The sequence below is a fragment of the Python bivittatus genome, unplaced genomic scaffold (assembly GCF_059951505.1).
Source record: "Python bivittatus isolate LINGU-HERP-01145 unplaced genomic scaffold, Pbiv_v1 ctg000160_np1212, whole genome shotgun sequence".
Classification (NCBI taxonomy): domain Eukaryota; kingdom Metazoa; phylum Chordata; class Lepidosauria; order Squamata; family Pythonidae; genus Python; species Python bivittatus.
Genome location: NW_028277076.1, coordinates 9,838,993 through 9,857,703, shown reverse-complemented (window position 1 = coordinate 9,857,703; position 18,711 = coordinate 9,838,993). Strand labels below are relative to the sequence as shown.

The following is an 18,711-nucleotide window of genomic DNA, read 5'->3' as shown; positions in this document are numbered from 1 at the left end:
GTATCACTGAAAATGGTAAAGTATCTAGATGAAGAGATGCTTCACCCTTACCAACCTTGCCCAATTGGTACAGAGACAGCTTGGAGAGGAGAGTGTGCCCACCCCTTCTACTCCCCACTCTTGTGACTGCCATTTCTCTCCAGGATGATAAAGTGCAGAAAGGAGCCAGCGCCCCTAGGAACACGTTGAGTGCCGGTGCCCAGATGTTCAGTTGGGGGCATCCAGAAGTCCATCTGTTCACTGGCCTCTCACTCCAGCTAAACTGAAGCTGGGTCTTTTCTGCTGATCTGGAGGTTGGTCCTCTGCTTAATCTTCCTCATCTGAAGCCAGATCCACTGTCTGCTCGTCCATGCTGGATGAGTCCGAGGAAGTCCTTGTTGGGGAGGGTGGTGCTACGGGGAATGGAATGGGTGGTGCACGGCACTGGCTGTCAAGGTGGGAGGACTGCAGAGAAGCAAAGGAAAAGGCCACATGCCTGACTAAGGGAGGTGAAGCAAACCAAGAGACGGGGGTCTTCTAAATAGGTTGCTACGGAAGATGGCACCAGGCAGGTCTTCCTTGCCAGCCAACTTTGCAGGGCTGTCAGGAGTCCAGTGGGCACTGCCCTGAGCGTCTTGGGAGAAACAGCATGAGATAGCAGGACGAGTGTGACCTAAGTTAGAGAACAACCAGTTTTTGATATGGTAAAGCTGAACAGTGAGAGGTGGGTAGTGGGACTGATACACTCAGAGATAATTCCCCACAATGGGAAGAGGATTGTCCCGTTGCTTGGCTCTCCAAGCGGAGGATGTGGTGTCCAGCCTGCACTTAGCCCCTGGTGCTTCTGGACTGGCATCGCTGCCTGTTACGTTCCACCAAAGGCTGAGCGGAGAGGTGCCTAATGCTAGGAAAAATTTAGCCACCGCTTCTCATGAACTGGATCAGACTGCGTTTAACAGCTATATACAGTAACTCCCTGGATAATTCCTCTCTCTCCAAGATTAATTCGATTAATACATTTTAAGATGTTTTGGGAGGACAACACTAACAAAGATTAAGAGGTCTGAGCAGCTGTTGATCAGGAGTGGAGTCTTGATGATCATGATGGATGAGATGATGGAAAACAAAATGAGTCTCCTTCTTCATCATGAAAGTGTTTGGTTCATCTCAGATTGAGGCATCTGGCTGCTTGGTCCAAGCATTTATTAGTGAATTAAGCATTGAATGTACTACCTCATCTTCAGAATCAGCCCAAGTATTTTACTTATTATTCATTTACCATATTTATATAGCCACCCGTCTCACACAAGGTGACTCTGGGCGGGGTACAACAATTAAAGAAATAAATACATAAAAACAACTACATATAAAAAACTGTAAAAACACACAAAACAGGAGGGGACAAAATTAATAAGGGAGCCATCGTAAAATCTCCCCGGTCCCCTGGGAGCCCCAGGCCTGATCACATAGCCAGGTCTTGAGGGAGTTGGGGAATGTCAAGAGGGATGGAGCAAATCTCAGTTCTGGGGGGAGAAGATCCCACAAGGTGGGCGCCACGGCAGAGAAGGCCCACCTCCTGCGACCCGCCAGATGTAATTCTCTAGCAGGCAGGATCTGCAGCACGCCTTCTCTGCCAGAGAAGCTATGAGCAAAACAGAACAGGAATGGTACGCAATTCCTACAAATACACCTGGAACTAGTAAAATCCATTCTCCACCAACCTTAGACACAGACTGGTTTCTCCCATTACAGTAAGCGATGGCTTGCCTGGATTATGGCTTGCTGAACTAGCCATAATGGTGGGCTCCTTTACTTTAGTACTACACTTATATGTTGCTTTGTTGAAGATGGCATACCTTGGGGTCTTGCTCCCCCCTAATTTTATCTCCATTGCAATGAGCCTGAGAGGTAGAATTGGGCTGCAAGAAAGCAGGTGGCTCCAAATCCCCCAGCGCACTCTGTAGCCAGATGATGGCTTGAACCCAGACCGTGCACCAAGGCCAAAGCTTTAACCCTTAAAGGGGTCTACGCTCACCGGGGGAACGTGAAGGCGCAGCGTGATGCGTGAAGCCTGTCACTGTTGTGGGGTCTGGCAGAGGTTGAATCCCCCCCCACGCCCCGCTTATCATAAGGATTTCAGAGCAGGGGAAGGAGGGAAGGAAGGAAGGGAGAGCCCGGCAGGCAACGAACCAGGCTGGCGCTTCACGGGCATGACCACGTTGCCTTATTTCCTTGGACAAGCGAAAGGCCAAACCTGAAAAAGGGGCAGATCTGAAAGAGCTTTATAAGGATAAAAAAGTTTAATTTCGTATCTTTCTAACTCTGCTTCACAAAGGAAAATTCCAGAGGAAAACCAGGGAAAACCACACAGGCCCATCTCCGAAACCGAACAGCGCGGAAGCTTATTTGAAAGGGACAGTCCCGCTTCCACATTTCCACGTGAAGGGGAAAGGCTGCGCCGCCAGAGGCAACGTGAAATGACCAGATCAAGGACGAAGGTGAGTTTTGGTCACCGGCAGCTGAACTGAAGCAAAACATTGTCCTTCATAACAAAAGGCTGCGGTCGCTGCACCCGGGGGGGGGGCGGAGGGGAGCCGCTCGGCCGCGGCTGCCCGGACGGCGAGGGCGCGGCACGGCCGGAGACCCCCTTCGGCTCCCGGCTGCCCGGACGCCCCGGGAGGACCCAGGGAGGGCCCCTCGCTGCCGCCTGCGCGGCCGCCCAGGGAGAGAGCCCCAGGGAGGGGCCCCTGCAGCCCAGAAGGGCCGCTCAGCTCCCGGACGCGCCTCAGGCCTCCGCGCTGGACACGCCGGACGCCATCTTTGCTCGCCGAGGGAGGCGGACGCGGGCGCGGATTGGCTGCTCGGCGGCCGGCGGCGGCGATTGGCGGGAGGGCTCTCGGGACGCCCCTCGGGAGGAAGCGGAGGAGCTTCCTCGAAAAGGCGCGCCAGAGGTCCCGCCCTCCCTTCCGGGATCCGTCCGGCGAGGGAAGGAGCGTCGTTGTTCGGCGGCGGAGGTGCCCGGATGCAGGTGTGGCGCCGGGGATGCTGGGAGTCGCAGTCCGGGGCGGCGCTGCGGTGCGCTGCGGGCCTCTCCGCGGGAGGTAGGCCCGGGAGGGAGAGAGCGGGGGAAGCCGGCAGCCCGAGGCCTGGTCTGGAGGCCCCGCGCTTGGGCGAGGCCGGGTCCGCCGCCTGCCTGCCTGCCTGCCTGCTCGCCCGCCCAAAGGGGCCGTGAGAGGCCGAGGCTTCGGCCTCCCTCCCCCGCGGGCCTTGCATGTCTGTCAGGCACTCTCTGCTACCCAAGTTTCAGAGAGCCAAACCAAAACTTGAGACGAGACTTCTGTAAAGGGTTACAGATATTTAGTGACCAATATGCATCTGGTTGGCTCAATCAACATCGTGGCAAGAAGTGTTGAAAGAAACCACAGCTTGCAAAGCAAACATCAGAGGCTTTATAGAAAGGTACCGGTGTAAAAGAATTCAAATCATCGTCTCATGCCCATCCAAGGGATTTTTGGGATGGTCTGGGGAGGGGTAAAGGCGGGTCCTAAAGAGGTGACTCTAAGTTTAACTTTTTTCTTCTGGTTACCAAGGAAACAGCCCATGCCGGTACTTATCTCTTCTTTGTTCCTCTTTGAAATTCAGGGTCTCTCTCTTGGCAACTTCTCTACCTGGTACCAGGCTAATTCACAGCTTGTTCGTTCAAAGACAGTCAGGTATCTAGCGGCTGGCTGTTGCTAAAGGAAAATGGGGTGGGGGAATGCGGTGCTCTTTAAAAGGCAAAAAGCAAGTTAAAGTTTTAAAGATAAGGTGAGGTAGAAGGCACGATTAAATGGATGTTATACATTATGTGAAACACACACACATAGTACAAACCATGTACTAACACAATGCCCTTCATCTCCAAGGCCTCCAGGGAAGAGAAGGAGACCCTTGAAGCGCCTCTCCTCCTCCTTCCCAGTGCGAGTGTTTCAATATTAAATATAAGAATATAGGACGGACGAGTCCGGCGGAGGAAGGAAGAGGAGCCCCGGAGGAGCGGAGGGAGCCCTGCCCGGTCCAGGGCGCAGCTCCCGCGGGAGACGGCGGGGAAAGGCGCGGCGGCTGCGGGGCTGCAGAAGGGCCGCCCCCAAAGGAGATGACCCGGAGCCAAGAGGGACCCCATGAGAGGAGGATGCCCGAAAAGAGAGGTGGGAAGGAGGAAAAGGTCAACATACCCGGAGAAGCCAAGACGTGCCTGGAGTGCGGAGAATCCTTCAGAACAAACGAAAGTCTCCAATGTCATCAAAGAATCCACTCAGGAGAGAAACCTTATAAATGCTTGGAGTGCGGAAAGTGTTTCAGTCGCAGGGGAAGCCTTTATATACATCAAAGAATCCATTCAGGAGAAAAAACCTATAACTGCCTAGAGTGTGGAAAGAGCTTCAGTTGTAGGGGACACCTTTACAGACATCAAAGAATCCATTCAGGAGAAAAACCCTATAAATGTCTGGAGTGTGGAAATAGCTTCAGTCTCAAGGGAAGCCTTCATACACATCAAAGGATCCATTCAGGAGAGAAACCCTATGAATGCCCAGAGTGTGGAAAGTGTTTCAGTCTGAAGGGAAGCCTTCTTAGACATCAAATAATGCATTCAGGAGAAAAACCATATAATTGCCTGGAGTGTGGGAAAAGTTTCAGTCATTTAGGACATCTCAGCCAACATGAAAGAATTCACACTGGAAAAAACCCGTATAAATGCCTGGAGTGTGGAAGAAGCTTCAGTTCCAGGGGAAACCTTTATACACATCAAAGAATCCATTCAAGAGAAAAACCATATAAATGCGTGGAGTGTGGAAAGAGTTTCAGTCAAAGAAAAAGCCTTTATAGACATCAAAGGATCCATTCAGGAGAAAAACCCTATAATTGCTTGGAGTGCGGAAAGAGTTTCAGTGACAGGGAAACCCTTTATATACATCAAAGAGTCCATTCAGGAGAAAAACCGTATAAATGCCTGGACTGTGGAAAGAGTTTCAGTGACAGGGGAAACCTTTATACACATCAAAGAATCCATTCAGGAGAGAAACCGTATAAATGCCTGGAGTGCGGAAAGAGTTTCAGTCGCAGGGGAAGCCTCTATACACATCACAGAATCCATTCAGGAGAAAAACCGTATAAATGCCTGGAGTGTGGAAAGAGTTTCAGTGACAGGGGAAACCTTTATACACATCAAAGAATCCATTCAGGAGAAAAACCGTATAAATGCCTGGAGTGTGGAAAGAGTTTCAGTCTCAGAGGAAACCTTTATACACATCAAAGAATCCATTCAGGAGAGAAACCGTATAAATGCCTGGAGTGCGGAAAGTGTTTCAGTCGTACAGGAAACCTATATAGACATCAAAAAATCCATTCAGGAAGAAACTAGATAAATGCCTGGAGTGGGGAAGGAGCTTCAGTGTGAGCGGAAGACTTTATACACATCAAGAAATCCATTCAGGAGAGAAACCGTATAAATGCATAGAATGTGGGAAAAGCTTGAGACAGACTGAATATCTCAAAATACGTCAAAGAGTTCACACCAGAAAAAACCTTAAAAATGCCTGGAGTGTGGAAAGAGCTTTGTTGATTGTGGAGGTCTCGAAAACCAACAAAGACTTCACAGAGGAGAGAAATCCTGCCCATGCAGGGAGTGTGGAAAAAGGTTCGTTGATTATGGATATCTCAATCAACATCATAGAATCCACCCAGGAGAAAAACTATATAGATGACTGGAATGTGAAAAGAGCTTTTATCACAACATAGAAAAATGCACACAGAAGAGAAATTACCTAAATGAATGAGTTTGGAAAGAGATTTAGAATTAATGAAAATCTGAGGAAACAAAAACAATTCTCACAGGAGAGAAAACAAATGAAAGCATGTATTCTTGAAAAACCTTCATTCAGAAGGGAAAAGGGTGAACATGAAAGAAATTAATGAAAGAATTAACACAGGAGAGGAAACACAGATGTTTGCAATGTGAAATGAGATTTAGTGGGGGCTAAAGTTTTACTTTGTTTCAAAGAATTAACATGAAGGAAAATAATAACTGAATTTCTACTTTGAACCAAGGTTTGGTTTGATTAATTATCCATTCCTGAAGGTGCCAAACATATTTTAATTCATATAATGCGATAATAAAGATCTCATATAGAATGTTTTAAAACGCTGTTTGAGGAGTTTGATCAACATGGAAGCGGATTTTCTAATATATTAATTTCATCCTGAAGTCCTAAGAATTTCAGGTAGTCCTCGCCTAATGACCACAACTTTCCATCATTAAGCAAAGCAATTGTTTGGTGAAAGATCACATGGGCACGCGCCACTTAGCAACAACAGTTCTGGTAGTCTAGGTCGCGGTCGTTAGGTGAGGACGTCACACTTCTCCTGCCTTGTGCAAACTACCAGCTCTGTCCCCATGCCTCCTCCCTATCCAGGCCTAGCAAGATCCCTGCTCCACCACCCTGCAGCACTTGCCTCTGCTTCAACCCCCCGACCCGCCTATTTCCCCCCAATTTCTGCCCCTTTGGCCGTCTTGTGCTCTGCCGCCGCCTACCCCTGCCTCTCCGTCCCCTGACCTTCGCTGTCTTCTTCGTGGTGATGGCTCAGGATCCAGGAGCAGGGCAGGGCCCTGGAACATTCATGTCTGCTGAAGGGAGCTCGCTGGGCCTGGGCAGGGAGGAGACAGGGTGGCAGCTCCCTGACTGAAGGTGACGGCTGTCAGCGCTGTGCAAAGCCTTGTGAGGCTCAGAAGGGCCTCTTAAGGGAAGGCCTTGCGAGGCCTCTGCAAGCCCTTGCAAGGCCTTGCAGAGCGCCAACATGTGAGAGATGGATAAAATATCTGTTGTTATTGACAAAGAAATAGTAACTTGAGCATGTTAAGAGTGCAGCTGCAATACTAAGTACCTAGCTGCCAAACGCTCTACCTCAAACTAGGGAGAGATAAGGAGACATCGCCATGGTTACCAAGAGGCCTCCAAACGGCCCCAAGAGGCACAGGAAATGAGGGGGGGAGATATCTCTGGGATGGGTCAAGGTGTGATAAAACCAGTCTGGAGCAGTTTTGACCTGTCCAAAGTGGTACTTAGCAGAGATCTTATAGGAATGCATGAACTCTTGCCCCCAACCCTTATTAGCCTAATAAGAACCACACCCTGCATAGCTAATCACCTATTTACCATGAACATGCGATGTATGAAGTGGGAGGGACCAGGAAGAAATCATAGGGGGGCGGAAAAGATTGTGACCTCAGAGTGAGCGTCGGCCTAGGGTTGTATAAAATGTGCTGAAATCTGTAAGAAGTGTGGCTTCTTATTTGCAACAAAGTCCACCAGCCTTTGCAAACGCTTCCAATAAAACTTTACTTCTGACTAACCCAGAGGGAGATTTGTGATGCTTGTTTCACACAATCTCGTCCGGGATCCCAACGGTCTCCGGGTAGCCTGGGGGCACCCCAGAGAAGGAAGGCATGCCCTGCTGAGTTTAGCAGTCCTTCAACAGGATTTACTCCAGGTCCGGTACCAGTGAAGAATCCCAGGATGCTAAATAGAGGTTGGTCAGGAAGTAAAGTAAAGGGACCCCTGGAAAAGAGAGCCTCGGAGAAATCAACCGGGCAACTCTGTGCCCAAACCCAGGTGAGAAATTGTGAACGCCAAAAGAAAGTACCTCCTGGGTGGTTGGGAGGTTGGGTAGTCCTGTGGGAAGGGACCTGAATGGTGAGATGCACCTAGGGATGTGAAAATCCGGGTAAAGTGCAAAGAGCGCAAAAGCGAAGCGGTGTATGTGTGAGTCTCTGTAGAATTGGAATGGTTGGTCTTTAAAAGTAGCCAGCGCGTGCTGGGAGACTAACATTGAACAGCAACCGTAAAAGTGGGCCCCTTAAACTCACTAATGGTGAATCCAACGTCTGTTGGAGGTGCTCAGAAAGGAGAGCAACATGAAAAAGGTCTACAGAAGGTGCGATTTCAGGTCCAGGAAGTGCCTAGCAAATTGTGGTAAAGCACTGTGGGGGAGTGCCTAGTAGTTTGTGGTAAAGCAGTCCACAGTAACCAACCTGTGTGCCTAGCAAACTCTAGTTTGTGGTAAAGCACTGTGGAAGGAGGCTGGAGTAAGGAAAATGTGTTAAGAGGAACCCTGAATTTAAGACTGATCCAGAGGGCCCTTTAGGAAAATTATTACGAGGCTGGACCTCTTCCCCTTATAAGGAAATAATAGAAAAGTTGAAATTGAATAAAGAGGATATGGTAAATTTGTGTTGTTATGTGTGGTGGGAAGACAAACAAGTTGCATGGCCCCGTGATGGGTCTAACGACTACTTCCAGTGCCATGCTTTATATGAATATGTAAAACAAAAAGAGTGTAAGTCACTAGAAAATGAATTGAATTATGCTTTAATCTGGACTCCTGACCAGTGGCCTGAATCAAGCAATAAGACAAATAGTGAGTCCCTCGATGGGGCAGTGGAGGAGGAGAGAAAACTCTTGCCACCACCATACAACCCAGAATATATAATAACTGGGACCCTAAGCTCAGGAAAGAGCTTGGACAATGTCAGAGAGATCTCAGAGGTTTACCCTTTCATGACAAAGAAACTGAAACGGGCAGAGTGTGGATAGACCTGAAACAGCAATGGCCCCTTTGTATCCAAGATTGCAACAAGAGTTAAGACAATGCCAGACGGATTTAATTATTTTCCCCCTGGGGTCTGGAACTAAGAACATTGAGAAAAATAAAATATGTCCGTTAAGAGAGGTACCTATGGGACAGGGGCAAATTGGATATGTAAATGCCCCTTTAAGTGCTGCAGAAGTAAGGAATTCTAAAAAGGAAATGAAGGATCTCATAGAGGATCCAGTAGGATTGGCAGAACAATTTGATCAGTTTTTGGGACCAAATTTATATCCTTGGTCCTAGTTGATGTCTGTTATGAGTATTCTGTTCAGAGGAGAAGAGAGGGGATTAATTAGACATGCAGCTATTGTGGAATGGGATAGGAGAAATCCCCCAGGGAAGGGAATAGTAGCAGGAGATCAGAAGTTCCCAAGTATGGACCCTAACTGGGACAACAGCAATCCAAATGGGAGAAATACTATGAAAGATCTAAGAAATATGACGATTCAAGGCATAAGGAATGCTGTGCCTAAGTCTCAAAATTTTAATAAAGTATTTGAGATACTGTATGGCACCTTTTATTTCCCAAGTCTCAATAAAGCCAAATAAAAAGACTTGAGACGAGGCTTCTTTAAGATAACAGATGTATTTTGATCAAGACACAGCTGGGTGACCCCAATCAACACATTCAGAAGAGATGTTGATGAAATCACACCTCACAAAACAAACATCAAAGGCTTTATAGACATGTAAATCTGTAATCAGATAGTACATCCCCTCACACCCATACAAGGGATTTTTGGGACGGTCTGAGCAAGTGAAAGGTGGTTCTTAGGAAGGTAAACTTAAATGTAACTTTTTCTTCTGGTTACCAAGAGAATGGCATACAAGATTTTTCTTATCTTTTCTCTGGAATGCAGGGCCCCACAACTATTGCAAAAGCTTGGTAAAACAAACAACTTGTACTCAGCTAATTGCTTATTCGAAGACAATCGGGCATTCAGCAAAGAGATAAGGGGGGGGGGGAGAAGAAACCAGTGCTCTTTTCAAAGCAAAAGCAAGTTAACCCTTTAGAAATAAAATAGAGTGCACTGTTACAGGTATGGTTAAACATTATGTGAAGCATATATATACTGTATATATATAGAATATAAAATTGTGTATATAGAGAATATAAAATTGTGTATCAAAATAATGCCCTTCATTTCCTCCCTTTGCTTTTGAACATAAGATGCTTCTTATGTAGTCAGTTTCACAACTTGGGTTGTGACCAAGCCAGCACATCTAGGGGTTTGTGTGGCTGGTAAAATCTATGGTTTCAAATCTTCTGTTCCTGAATTAGGCCTCTACCGGTGGACCTAATTAGTCCTTGAAAAGATCTGCTGGTGAAGCTAGAGAGCGCTGCAATTTTAGTTTAAGTCCATCAACTGAGGAAACTTGCCAGGTATCTGGGGGTTCCTTCACCTGCTTGATCCTGGATCCGTGCACCCAAGCTTTGATGCCTTCAACTTTTACAGCAGTGGGCGTGCTCAGGAGTACTTGCTTCGGCTCGGACCACTTTGGATCAGTGCAAGATGGGAACAGCTCCTTCACTCTGACCCACTGGCCTGGCTGGGCGATGGGTGGTACATCAGGAGCAACTGGCAAGGCGTCTCGGATCTGTAGTGAAATAAAAGATAGGACGCGCGCCAGCTTCTGCAAATATTGAGAAATGTTCTTTTCACCTGTCCATGCAGTTAGCACTTCATGAGATACAAACGGTCTCCCATAAAGCATTTCAAAAGGTGACAGCATCAGTGGCCCTCTGGGCATGGCCCTAATACGTGTTAAAGCAAGGGGCAGCATCTTTGGCCATGGTAACTGAGTCTCTTGACAAAGCTTGGCAAGCTGAGTCTTTAAAGAATGGTTCTTGGCCTCTCTGTATGCGTCTCTGGGAGGGAAGGAAAGAATCTGGCCTGGAAAAAGAGTCTTGCCTCCCTTTGCTTTGGGGGCGAATGGCCAGTGCAAGAAGAGATGCTTGCTTACGCATCTTCTTGTCTTCTTTCTTTTCATCCTCTAACTCTCTCTGAGAATAAACAGTGAAAGCCATCTGGATAAGGGTTTCAAAATTTTGGGTGGATGGGGCAGGTAACTTTTGGAGTTTTTTCCTAATATCTGGAGCACTTTGGCCAACGAAAGCAGCTTTAATCATAACTTCATTGGCAGGGGCTTCTGGGTCAAGATCAGTGAAGCGGCGATAGCCATCTTTAAGGCGTGTCAGGAATTCCATAGGGGATTCTTTGGGTTCCTGAACAATTTGATGGACAGGATGAAAATTCACTGTCTTTGGCACACCCAGTCGCAGTCCCTGAAGGAAAGCAGTTCTAACCCTTTCCAAAACTAGTGCCCCATCTGGAGTATTGGGATTAGCCTCATAACTTGGCACCAGAACATCTTCAGCAGCTGGCCAAGCTCCAAGCGGGCGGCCAGCCTGCACATCCACATTTCTTGCAGCTGTGTATGCTTCAGTGGCTGCTTTAAGTACTTGACGCTTCTCTTCTGGTGATAAAAAGGCTGACATCAAAGTAAAAAGATCTGGGATGGTAGGTTTGTGAGTACAAATGATGCGTTGAACAAGATCCACATATTGCTGTGGAGACTCACGATAAGGAGGCAATCCTTCTCTCCAGTTAAATAAATCACTGGTAGTGAAAGGAGTGTGAATAAAAGCCAATTGGTTGCCCATTGGTACTTGTCTAAGAGGGGCAAGGAGATTAGGGTCCTGCCCCCGTAGTGGAGCAACAAAAATATCAGGAGAGTCAGTGTTGTAAACAAGTCCTGTCCTGGTATGTGAAGGGCTACTCACAGCCGCTGGTGACTGTGAAGCTGCCACTAAAAATTCTTGAGAAGCTGGCTGAAAAGCAGCTGCAGAGGTTAAAGGCAGTGGGGGCAGTCCCAGCTGCGGGGGTTGCTGCAACAGCAGAGCCCGTGGGGGCTGGCAATGGAGATGCCTGAGGAGCTGATGCAGGAGGCGGAGGAGGGGCCGTTGGAGTACAATAAGGGGGGAAATTCCTCCTCCTCCTCCTCCGTTTTGTGCTTTAGCTTTGTTTCTGTGTCCTGCTCAGGTCTCGGCTGCAGGGAAAAAGTTTTACAGGGTTGGTTTTCAGCCCACATAGAACTTGAATGTCTGGGCGAAGGAAGAGGTTAAAGAAAAATTTAGCATATATCTCTTCCTCAATTCTGCCACTTGAAGCCAAAAAGCTGGCAAAAATATTTATGAACTCTCCATCAACAGTACCTTCTGGTGGCCAAAATCCTACATTTGGGCCAATATAATAATGTGGCCAAACGAGTTCACAAAAAGTTTTTAGTTTATTCTTTTTAAAACTCAATTTCATTGCAACTCTGGGTTTTAAAATGTCCCAGTGCTTGATAACACACTCCAGTGGCTGAGGGCTTTTTACCCGCTTACAGCTTTCTGCCACGGTTTCCTTCCTTGCTGTTTCACTCAGGCGGCTGTTGCTGTTCCCCATAGTGCCACCTAGTGGATTTTCTTCTTTTTCTTTTCTTTTCTTTTCTTTTTCCTTTTTCCTTTTTCCTCTTTTTTTTTTCTTTTTTCTTTTTAAGCCTTCTATTGCTGTGAGTTATGGTGGGTGCTGCCTAGAGGATTTCTCGGGTCTTTCCTTCAACTCGGGATTCTTTGAGAAAGAGTTGCACAGGAAAATTTCTCGGGCTGCCTGCTCCCTGTTCGTCTTTCCCTCGACGCAGGGCCTCAGCTCGGGATTTCTAGGAATTTCTCGGGCTGATTTTTTCTTCAATCAGCTCGGGGTCTGGCCAGAGTACCCTCTCTAATGTGAAATCCTTTTCCATGTAATAGTGCACCCTCCTACCTTGGAATCCTCCTCTAGGACAATATATTCCAACACACACACAAATCAACCACGCGGATCGTCGTGGCCTCTATCGCCTCACATGGGTAATCAGAGGAAACGCACTAAGATCCTCACACACTCACTTCATGGGCAGATCTCTAACAGAAGTTTCCCATGTCTCATTCACGCACTCAAGGCACCACTCCCCACCTAATAAAAGCATACTCACCCTTCCCAATCCGTCTTTATACAACGGAAGGGAGAAGCCTCAATTTTGGAGCATTCAGGCCCAGCAGGAGCGGAGTCTGCCGACGGCGATCAGCACAAGGTCACTGGAAAACTTCCCAGGCGCGCGCTTGACATTGATGGATGGTCTCCGTCGATTTTCCCCATCCGCTGTTGTGAAGGCAATGAGGGGGGCTTAAAGCAGCCTCCCCAAGGAATCCCTGCCTTCGGGACTCCTGGCTGGCTCACCAAAAATGTATGGCACCTTTTATTTCCCAAGTCTCAATAAAGCCAAATAAAAAGACTTGAGACGAGGCTTCTTTAAGATAACAGATGTATTTTGATCTTTAAGATAACAGATGTATTTTGATCAAGACACAGCTGGGTGACCCCAATCAACACATTCAGAAGAGATGTTGATGAAATCACACCTCACAAAACAAACATCAAAGGCTTTATAGACATGTAAATCTGTAATCAGATAGTACATCCCCTCACACCCATACAAGGGATTTTTGGGACGGTCTGAGCAAGTGAAAGGTGGTTCTTAGGAAGGTAAACTTAAATGTAACTTTTTCTTCTGGTTACCAAGAGAATGGCATACAAGATTTTTCTTATCTTTTCTCTGGAATGCAGGGCCCCACAACTATTGCAAAAGCTTGGTAAAACAAACAACTTGTACTCAGCTAATTGCTTATTCGAAGACAATCGGGCATTCAGCAAAGAGATAAGGGGGAGAAGAAACCAGTGCTCTTTTCAAAGCAAAAGCAAGTTAACCCTTTAGAAATAAAATAGAGTGCACTGTTACAGGTATGGTTAAACATTATGTGAAGCATATATATACTGTATATATATAGAATATAAAATTGTGTATATAGAGAATATAAAATTGTGTATCAAAATAATGCCCTTCATTTCCTCCCTTTGCTTTTGAACATAAGATGCTTCTTATGTAGTCAGTTTCACAACTTGGGTTGTGACCAAGCCAGCACATCTAGGGGTTTGTGTGGCTGGTAAAGTCTATGGTTTCAAATCTTCTGTTCCTGAATTAGGCCTCTACCGGTGGACCTAATTAGTCCTTGAAAAGATCTGCTGGTGAAGCTAGAGAGCGCTGCAATTTTAGTTTAAGTCCATCAACTGAGGAAACTTGCCAGGTATCTGGGGGTTCCTTCACCTGCTTGATCCTGGATCCGTGCACCCAAGCTTTGATGCCTTCAACTTTTACAGCAGTGGGCGTGCTCAGGAGTACTTGCTTCGGCTCGGACCACTTTGGATCAGTGCAAGATGGGAACAGCTCCTTCACTCTGACCCACTGGCCTGGCTGGGCGATGGGTGGTACATCAGGAGCAACTGGCAAGGCGTCTCGGACCTGTAGTGAAATAAAAGATAGGACGCGCGCCAGCTTCTGCAAATATTGAGAAATGTTCTTTTCACCTGTCCATGCAGTTAGCACTTCATGAGATACAAACGGTCTCCCATAAAGCATTTCAAAAGGTGACAGCATCAGTGGCCCTCTGGGCATGGCCCTAATACGTGTTAAAGCAAGGGGCAGCATCTTTGGCCATGGTAACTGAGTCTCTTGACAAAGCTTGGCAAGCTGAGTCTTTAAAGAATGGTTCTTGGCCTCTCTGTATGCGTCTCTGGGAGGGAAGGAAAGAATCTGGCCTGGAAAAAGAGTCTTGCCTCCCTTTGCTTTGGGGGCGAATGGCCAGTGCAAGAAGAGATGCTTGCTTACGCATCTTCTTGTCTTCTTTCTTTTCATCCTCTAACTCTCTCTGAGAATAAACAGTGAAAGCCATCTGGATAAGGGTTTCAAAATTTTGGGTGGATGGGGCAGGTAACTTTTGGAGTTTTTCCTAATATCTGGAGCACTTTGGCCAACGAAAGCAGCTTTAATCATAACTTCATTGGCAGGGGCTTCTGGGTCAAGATCAGTGAAGCGGCGATAGCCATCTTTAAGGCGTGTCAGGAATTCCATAGGGGATTCTTTGGGTTCCTGAACAATTTGATGGACACGATGAAAATTCACTGTCTTTGGCACACCCAGTCGCAGTCCCTGAAGGAAAGCAGTTCTAACCCTTTCCAAAACTAGTGCCCCATCTGGAGTATTGGGATTAGCCTCATAACTTGGCACCAGAACATCTTCAGCAGCTGGCCAAGCTCCAAGCGGGCGGCCAGCCTGCACATCCACATTTCTTGCAGCTGTGTATGCTTCAGTGGCTGCTTTAAGTACTTGACGCTTCTCTTCTGGTGATAAAAAGGCTGACATCAAAGTAAAAAGATCTGGGATGGTAGGTTTGTGAGTACAAATGATGCGTTGAACAAGATCCACATATTGCTGTGGAGACTCACGATAAGGAGGCAATCCTTCTCTCCAGTTAAATAAATCACTGGTAGTGAAAGGAGTGTGAATAAAAGCCAATTGGTTGCCCATTGGTACTTGTCTAAGAGGGGCAAGGAGATTAGGGTCCTGCCCCCGTAGTGGAGCAACAAAAATATCAGGAGAGTCAGTGTTGTAAACAAGTCCTGTCCTGGTATGTGAAGGGCTACTCACAGCCGCTGGTGACTGTGAAGCTGCCACTAAAAATTCTTGAGAAGCTGGCTGAAAAGCAGCTGCAGAGGTTAAAGGCAGTGGGGGGGCAGTCCCAGCTGCGGGGGTTGCTGCAACAGCAGAGCCCGTGGGGGCTGGCAATGGAGATGCCTGAGGAGCTGATGCAGGAGGCGGAGGAGGGGCCGTTGGAGTACAATAAGGGGGGGGGAAATTCCTCCTCCTCCTCCTCCGTTTTGTGCTTTAGCTTTGTTTCTGTGTCCTGCTCAGGTCTCGGCTGCAGGGAAAAAAGTTTTACAGGGTTGGTTTTCAGCCCACATAGAACTTGAATGTCTGGGCGAAGGAAGAGGTTAAAGAAAAATTTAGCATATATCTCTTCAATTCTGCCACTTGAAGCCAAAAAGCTGGCAAAAATATTTATGAACTCTCCATCAACAGTACCTTCTGGTGGCCAAAATCCTACATTTGGGCCAATATAATAATGTGGCCAAACGAGTTCACAAAAAGTTTTTAGTTTATTCTTTTTAAAACTCAATTTCATTGCAACTCTGGGTTTTAAAATGTCCCAGTGCTTGATAACACACTCCAGTGGCTGAGGGCTTTTTACCCGCTTACAGCTTTCTGCCACGGTTTCCTTCCTTGCTGTTTCACTCAGGCGGCTGTTGCTGTTCCCCATAGTGCCACCTAGTGGATTTTCTTCTTTTTCTTTTCTTTTCTTTTCTTTTTCCTTTTTCCTTTTTCCTCTTTTTTTTTTTCTTTTTTCTTTTTAAGCCTTCTATTGCTGTGAGTTATGGTGGGTGCTGCCTAGAGGATTTCTCGGGTCTTTCCTTCAACTCGGGATTCTTTGAGAAAGAGTTGCACAGGAAAATTTCTCGGGCTGCCTGCTCCCTGTTCGTCTTTCCCTCGACGCAGGGCCTCAGCTCGGGATTTCTAGGAATTTCTCGGGCTGATTTTTTCTTCAATCAGCTCGGGGTCTGGCCAGAGTACCCTCCCTAATGTGAAATCCTTTTCCATGTAATAGTGCACCCTCCTACCTTGGAATCCTCCTCTAGGACAATATATTCCAACACACACACAAATCAACCACGCGGATCGTCGTGGCCTCTATCGCCTCACATGGGTAATCAGAGGAAACGCACTAAGATCCTCACACACTCACTTCATGGGCAGATCTCTAACAGAAGTTTCCCATGTCTCATTCACGCACTCACAAGGCACCACTCCCCACCTAATAAAAGCATACTCACCCTTCCCAATCCGTCTTTATACAACGGAAGGGAGAAGCCTCAATTTTGGAGCATTCAGGCCCAGCAGGAGCGGAGTCTGCCGACGGCGATCAGCACAAGGTCACTGGAAAACTTCCCAGGCGCGCGCTTGACATTGATGGATGGTCTCCGTCGATTTTCCCCATCCGCTGTTGTGAAGGCAATGAGGGGGGCTTAAAGCAGCCTCCCCAAGGAATCCCTGCCTTCGGGACTCCTGGCTGGCTCACCAAAAATGTATGGCACCTTTTATTTCCCAAGTCTCAATAAAGCCAAATAAAAAGACTTGAGACGAGGCTTCTTTAAGATAACAGATGTATTTTGATCTTTAAGATAACAGATGTATTTTGATCAAGACACAGCTGGGTGACCCCAATCAACACATTCAGAAGAGATGTTGATGAAATCACACCTCACAAAACAAACATCAAAGGCTTTATAGACATGTAAATCTGTAATCAGATAGTACATCCCCTCACACCCATACAAGGGATTTTTGGGACGGTCTGAGCAAGTGAAAGGTGGTTCTTAGGAAGGTAAACTTAAATGTAACTTTTTCTTCTGGTTACCAAGAGAATGGCATACAAGATTTTTCTTATCTTTTCTCTGGAATGCAGGGCCCCACAACTATTGCAAAAGCTTGGTAAAACAAACAACTTGTACTCAGCTAATTGCTTATTCGAAGACAATCGGGCATTCAGCAAAGAGATAAGGGGGGAAGAAGAAACCAGTGCTCTTTTCAAAGCAAAAGCAAGTTAACCCTTTAGAAATAAAATAGAGTGCACTGTTACAGGTATGGTTAAACATTATGTGAAGCATATATATACTGTATATATATAGAATATAAAATTGTGTATATAGAGAATATAAAATTGTGTATCAAAATAATGCCCTTCATTTCCTCCCTTTGCTTTTGAACATAAGATGCTTCTTATGTAGTCAGTTTCACAACTTGGGTTGTGACCAAGCCAGCACATCTAGGGGTTTGTGTGGCTGGTAAAGTCTATGGTTTCAAATCTTCTGTTCCTGAATTAGGCCTCTACCGGTGGACCTAATTAGTCCTTGAAAAGATCTGCTGGTGAAGCTAGAGAGCGCTGCAATTTTAGTTTAAGTCCATCAACTGAGGAAACTTGCCAGGTATCTGGGGTTCCTTCACCTGCTTGATCCTGGATCCGTGCACCCAAGCTTTGATGCCTTCAACTTTTACAGCAGTGGGCGTGCTCAGGAGTACTTGCTTCGGCTCGGACCACTTTGGATCAGTGCAAGATGGGAACAGCTCCTTCACTCTGACCCACTGGCCTGGCTGGGCGATGGGTGGTACATCAGGAGCAACTGGCAAGGCGTCTCGGACCTGTAGTGAAATAAAAGATAGGACGCGCGCCAGCTTCTGCAAATATTGAGAAATGTTCTTTTCACCTGTCCATGCAGTTAGCACTTCATGAGATACAAACGGTCTCCCATAAAGCATTTCAAAAGGTGACAGCATCAGTGGCCCTCTGGGCATGGCCCTAATACGTGTTAAAGCAAGGGGCAGCATCTTTGGCCATGGTAACTGAGTCTCTTGACAAAGCTTGGCAAGCTGAGTCTTTAAAGAATGGTTCTTGGCCTCTCTGTATGCGTCTCTGGGAGGGAAGGAAAGAATCTGGCCTGGAAAAGAGTCTTGCCTCCCTTTGCTTTGGGGGCGAATGGCCAGTGCAAGAAGAGATGCTTGCTTACGCATCTTCTTGTCTTCTTTCTTTTCATCCTCTAACTCTCTCTGAGAATAAACAGTGAAAGCCATCTGGATAAGGGTTTCAAAATTTTGGGTGGATGGGGCAGGTAACTTTTGGAGTTTTTTCCTAATATCTGGAGCACTTTGGCCAACGAAAGCAGCTTTAATCATAACTTCATTGGCAGGGGCTTCTGGGTCAAGATCAGTGAAGCGGCGATAGCCATCTTTAAGGCGTGTCAGGAATTCCATAGGGGATTCTTTGGGTTCCTGAACAATTTGATGGACACGATGAAAATTCACTGTCTTTGGCACACCCAGTCGCAGTCCCTGAAGGAAAGCAGTTCTAACCCTTTCCAAAACTAGTGCCCCATCTGGAGTATTGGGATTAGCCTCATAACTTGGCACCAGAACATCTTCAGCAGCTGGCCAAGCTCCAAGCGGGCGGCCAGCCTGCACATCCACATTTCTTGCAGCTGTGTATGCTTCAGTGGCTGCTTTAAGTACTTGACG

The 18,711-nt window shown here is 46.9% G+C and overlaps 1 protein-coding gene across 1 annotated transcript; it reads left to right on the top strand.

Moving 5' to 3' along the window:
- The first annotated feature begins 2,924 nt into the window (after nucleotides 1–2,924).
- Nucleotides 2,925–8,665, top strand: LOC103066428 (uncharacterized). Its single transcript, XM_088147198.1, is given in 3 exon segments — nucleotides 2,925–3,080; nucleotides 3,885–5,369; nucleotides 5,372–8,665. Coding segments are annotated over 2 exon segments (1,641 nt in total). The 5' UTR covers nucleotides 2,925–3,080; nucleotides 3,885–4,114; the 3' UTR covers nucleotides 5,758–8,665.
- Nucleotides 8,666–18,711: the final 10,046 nt, after the last annotated feature.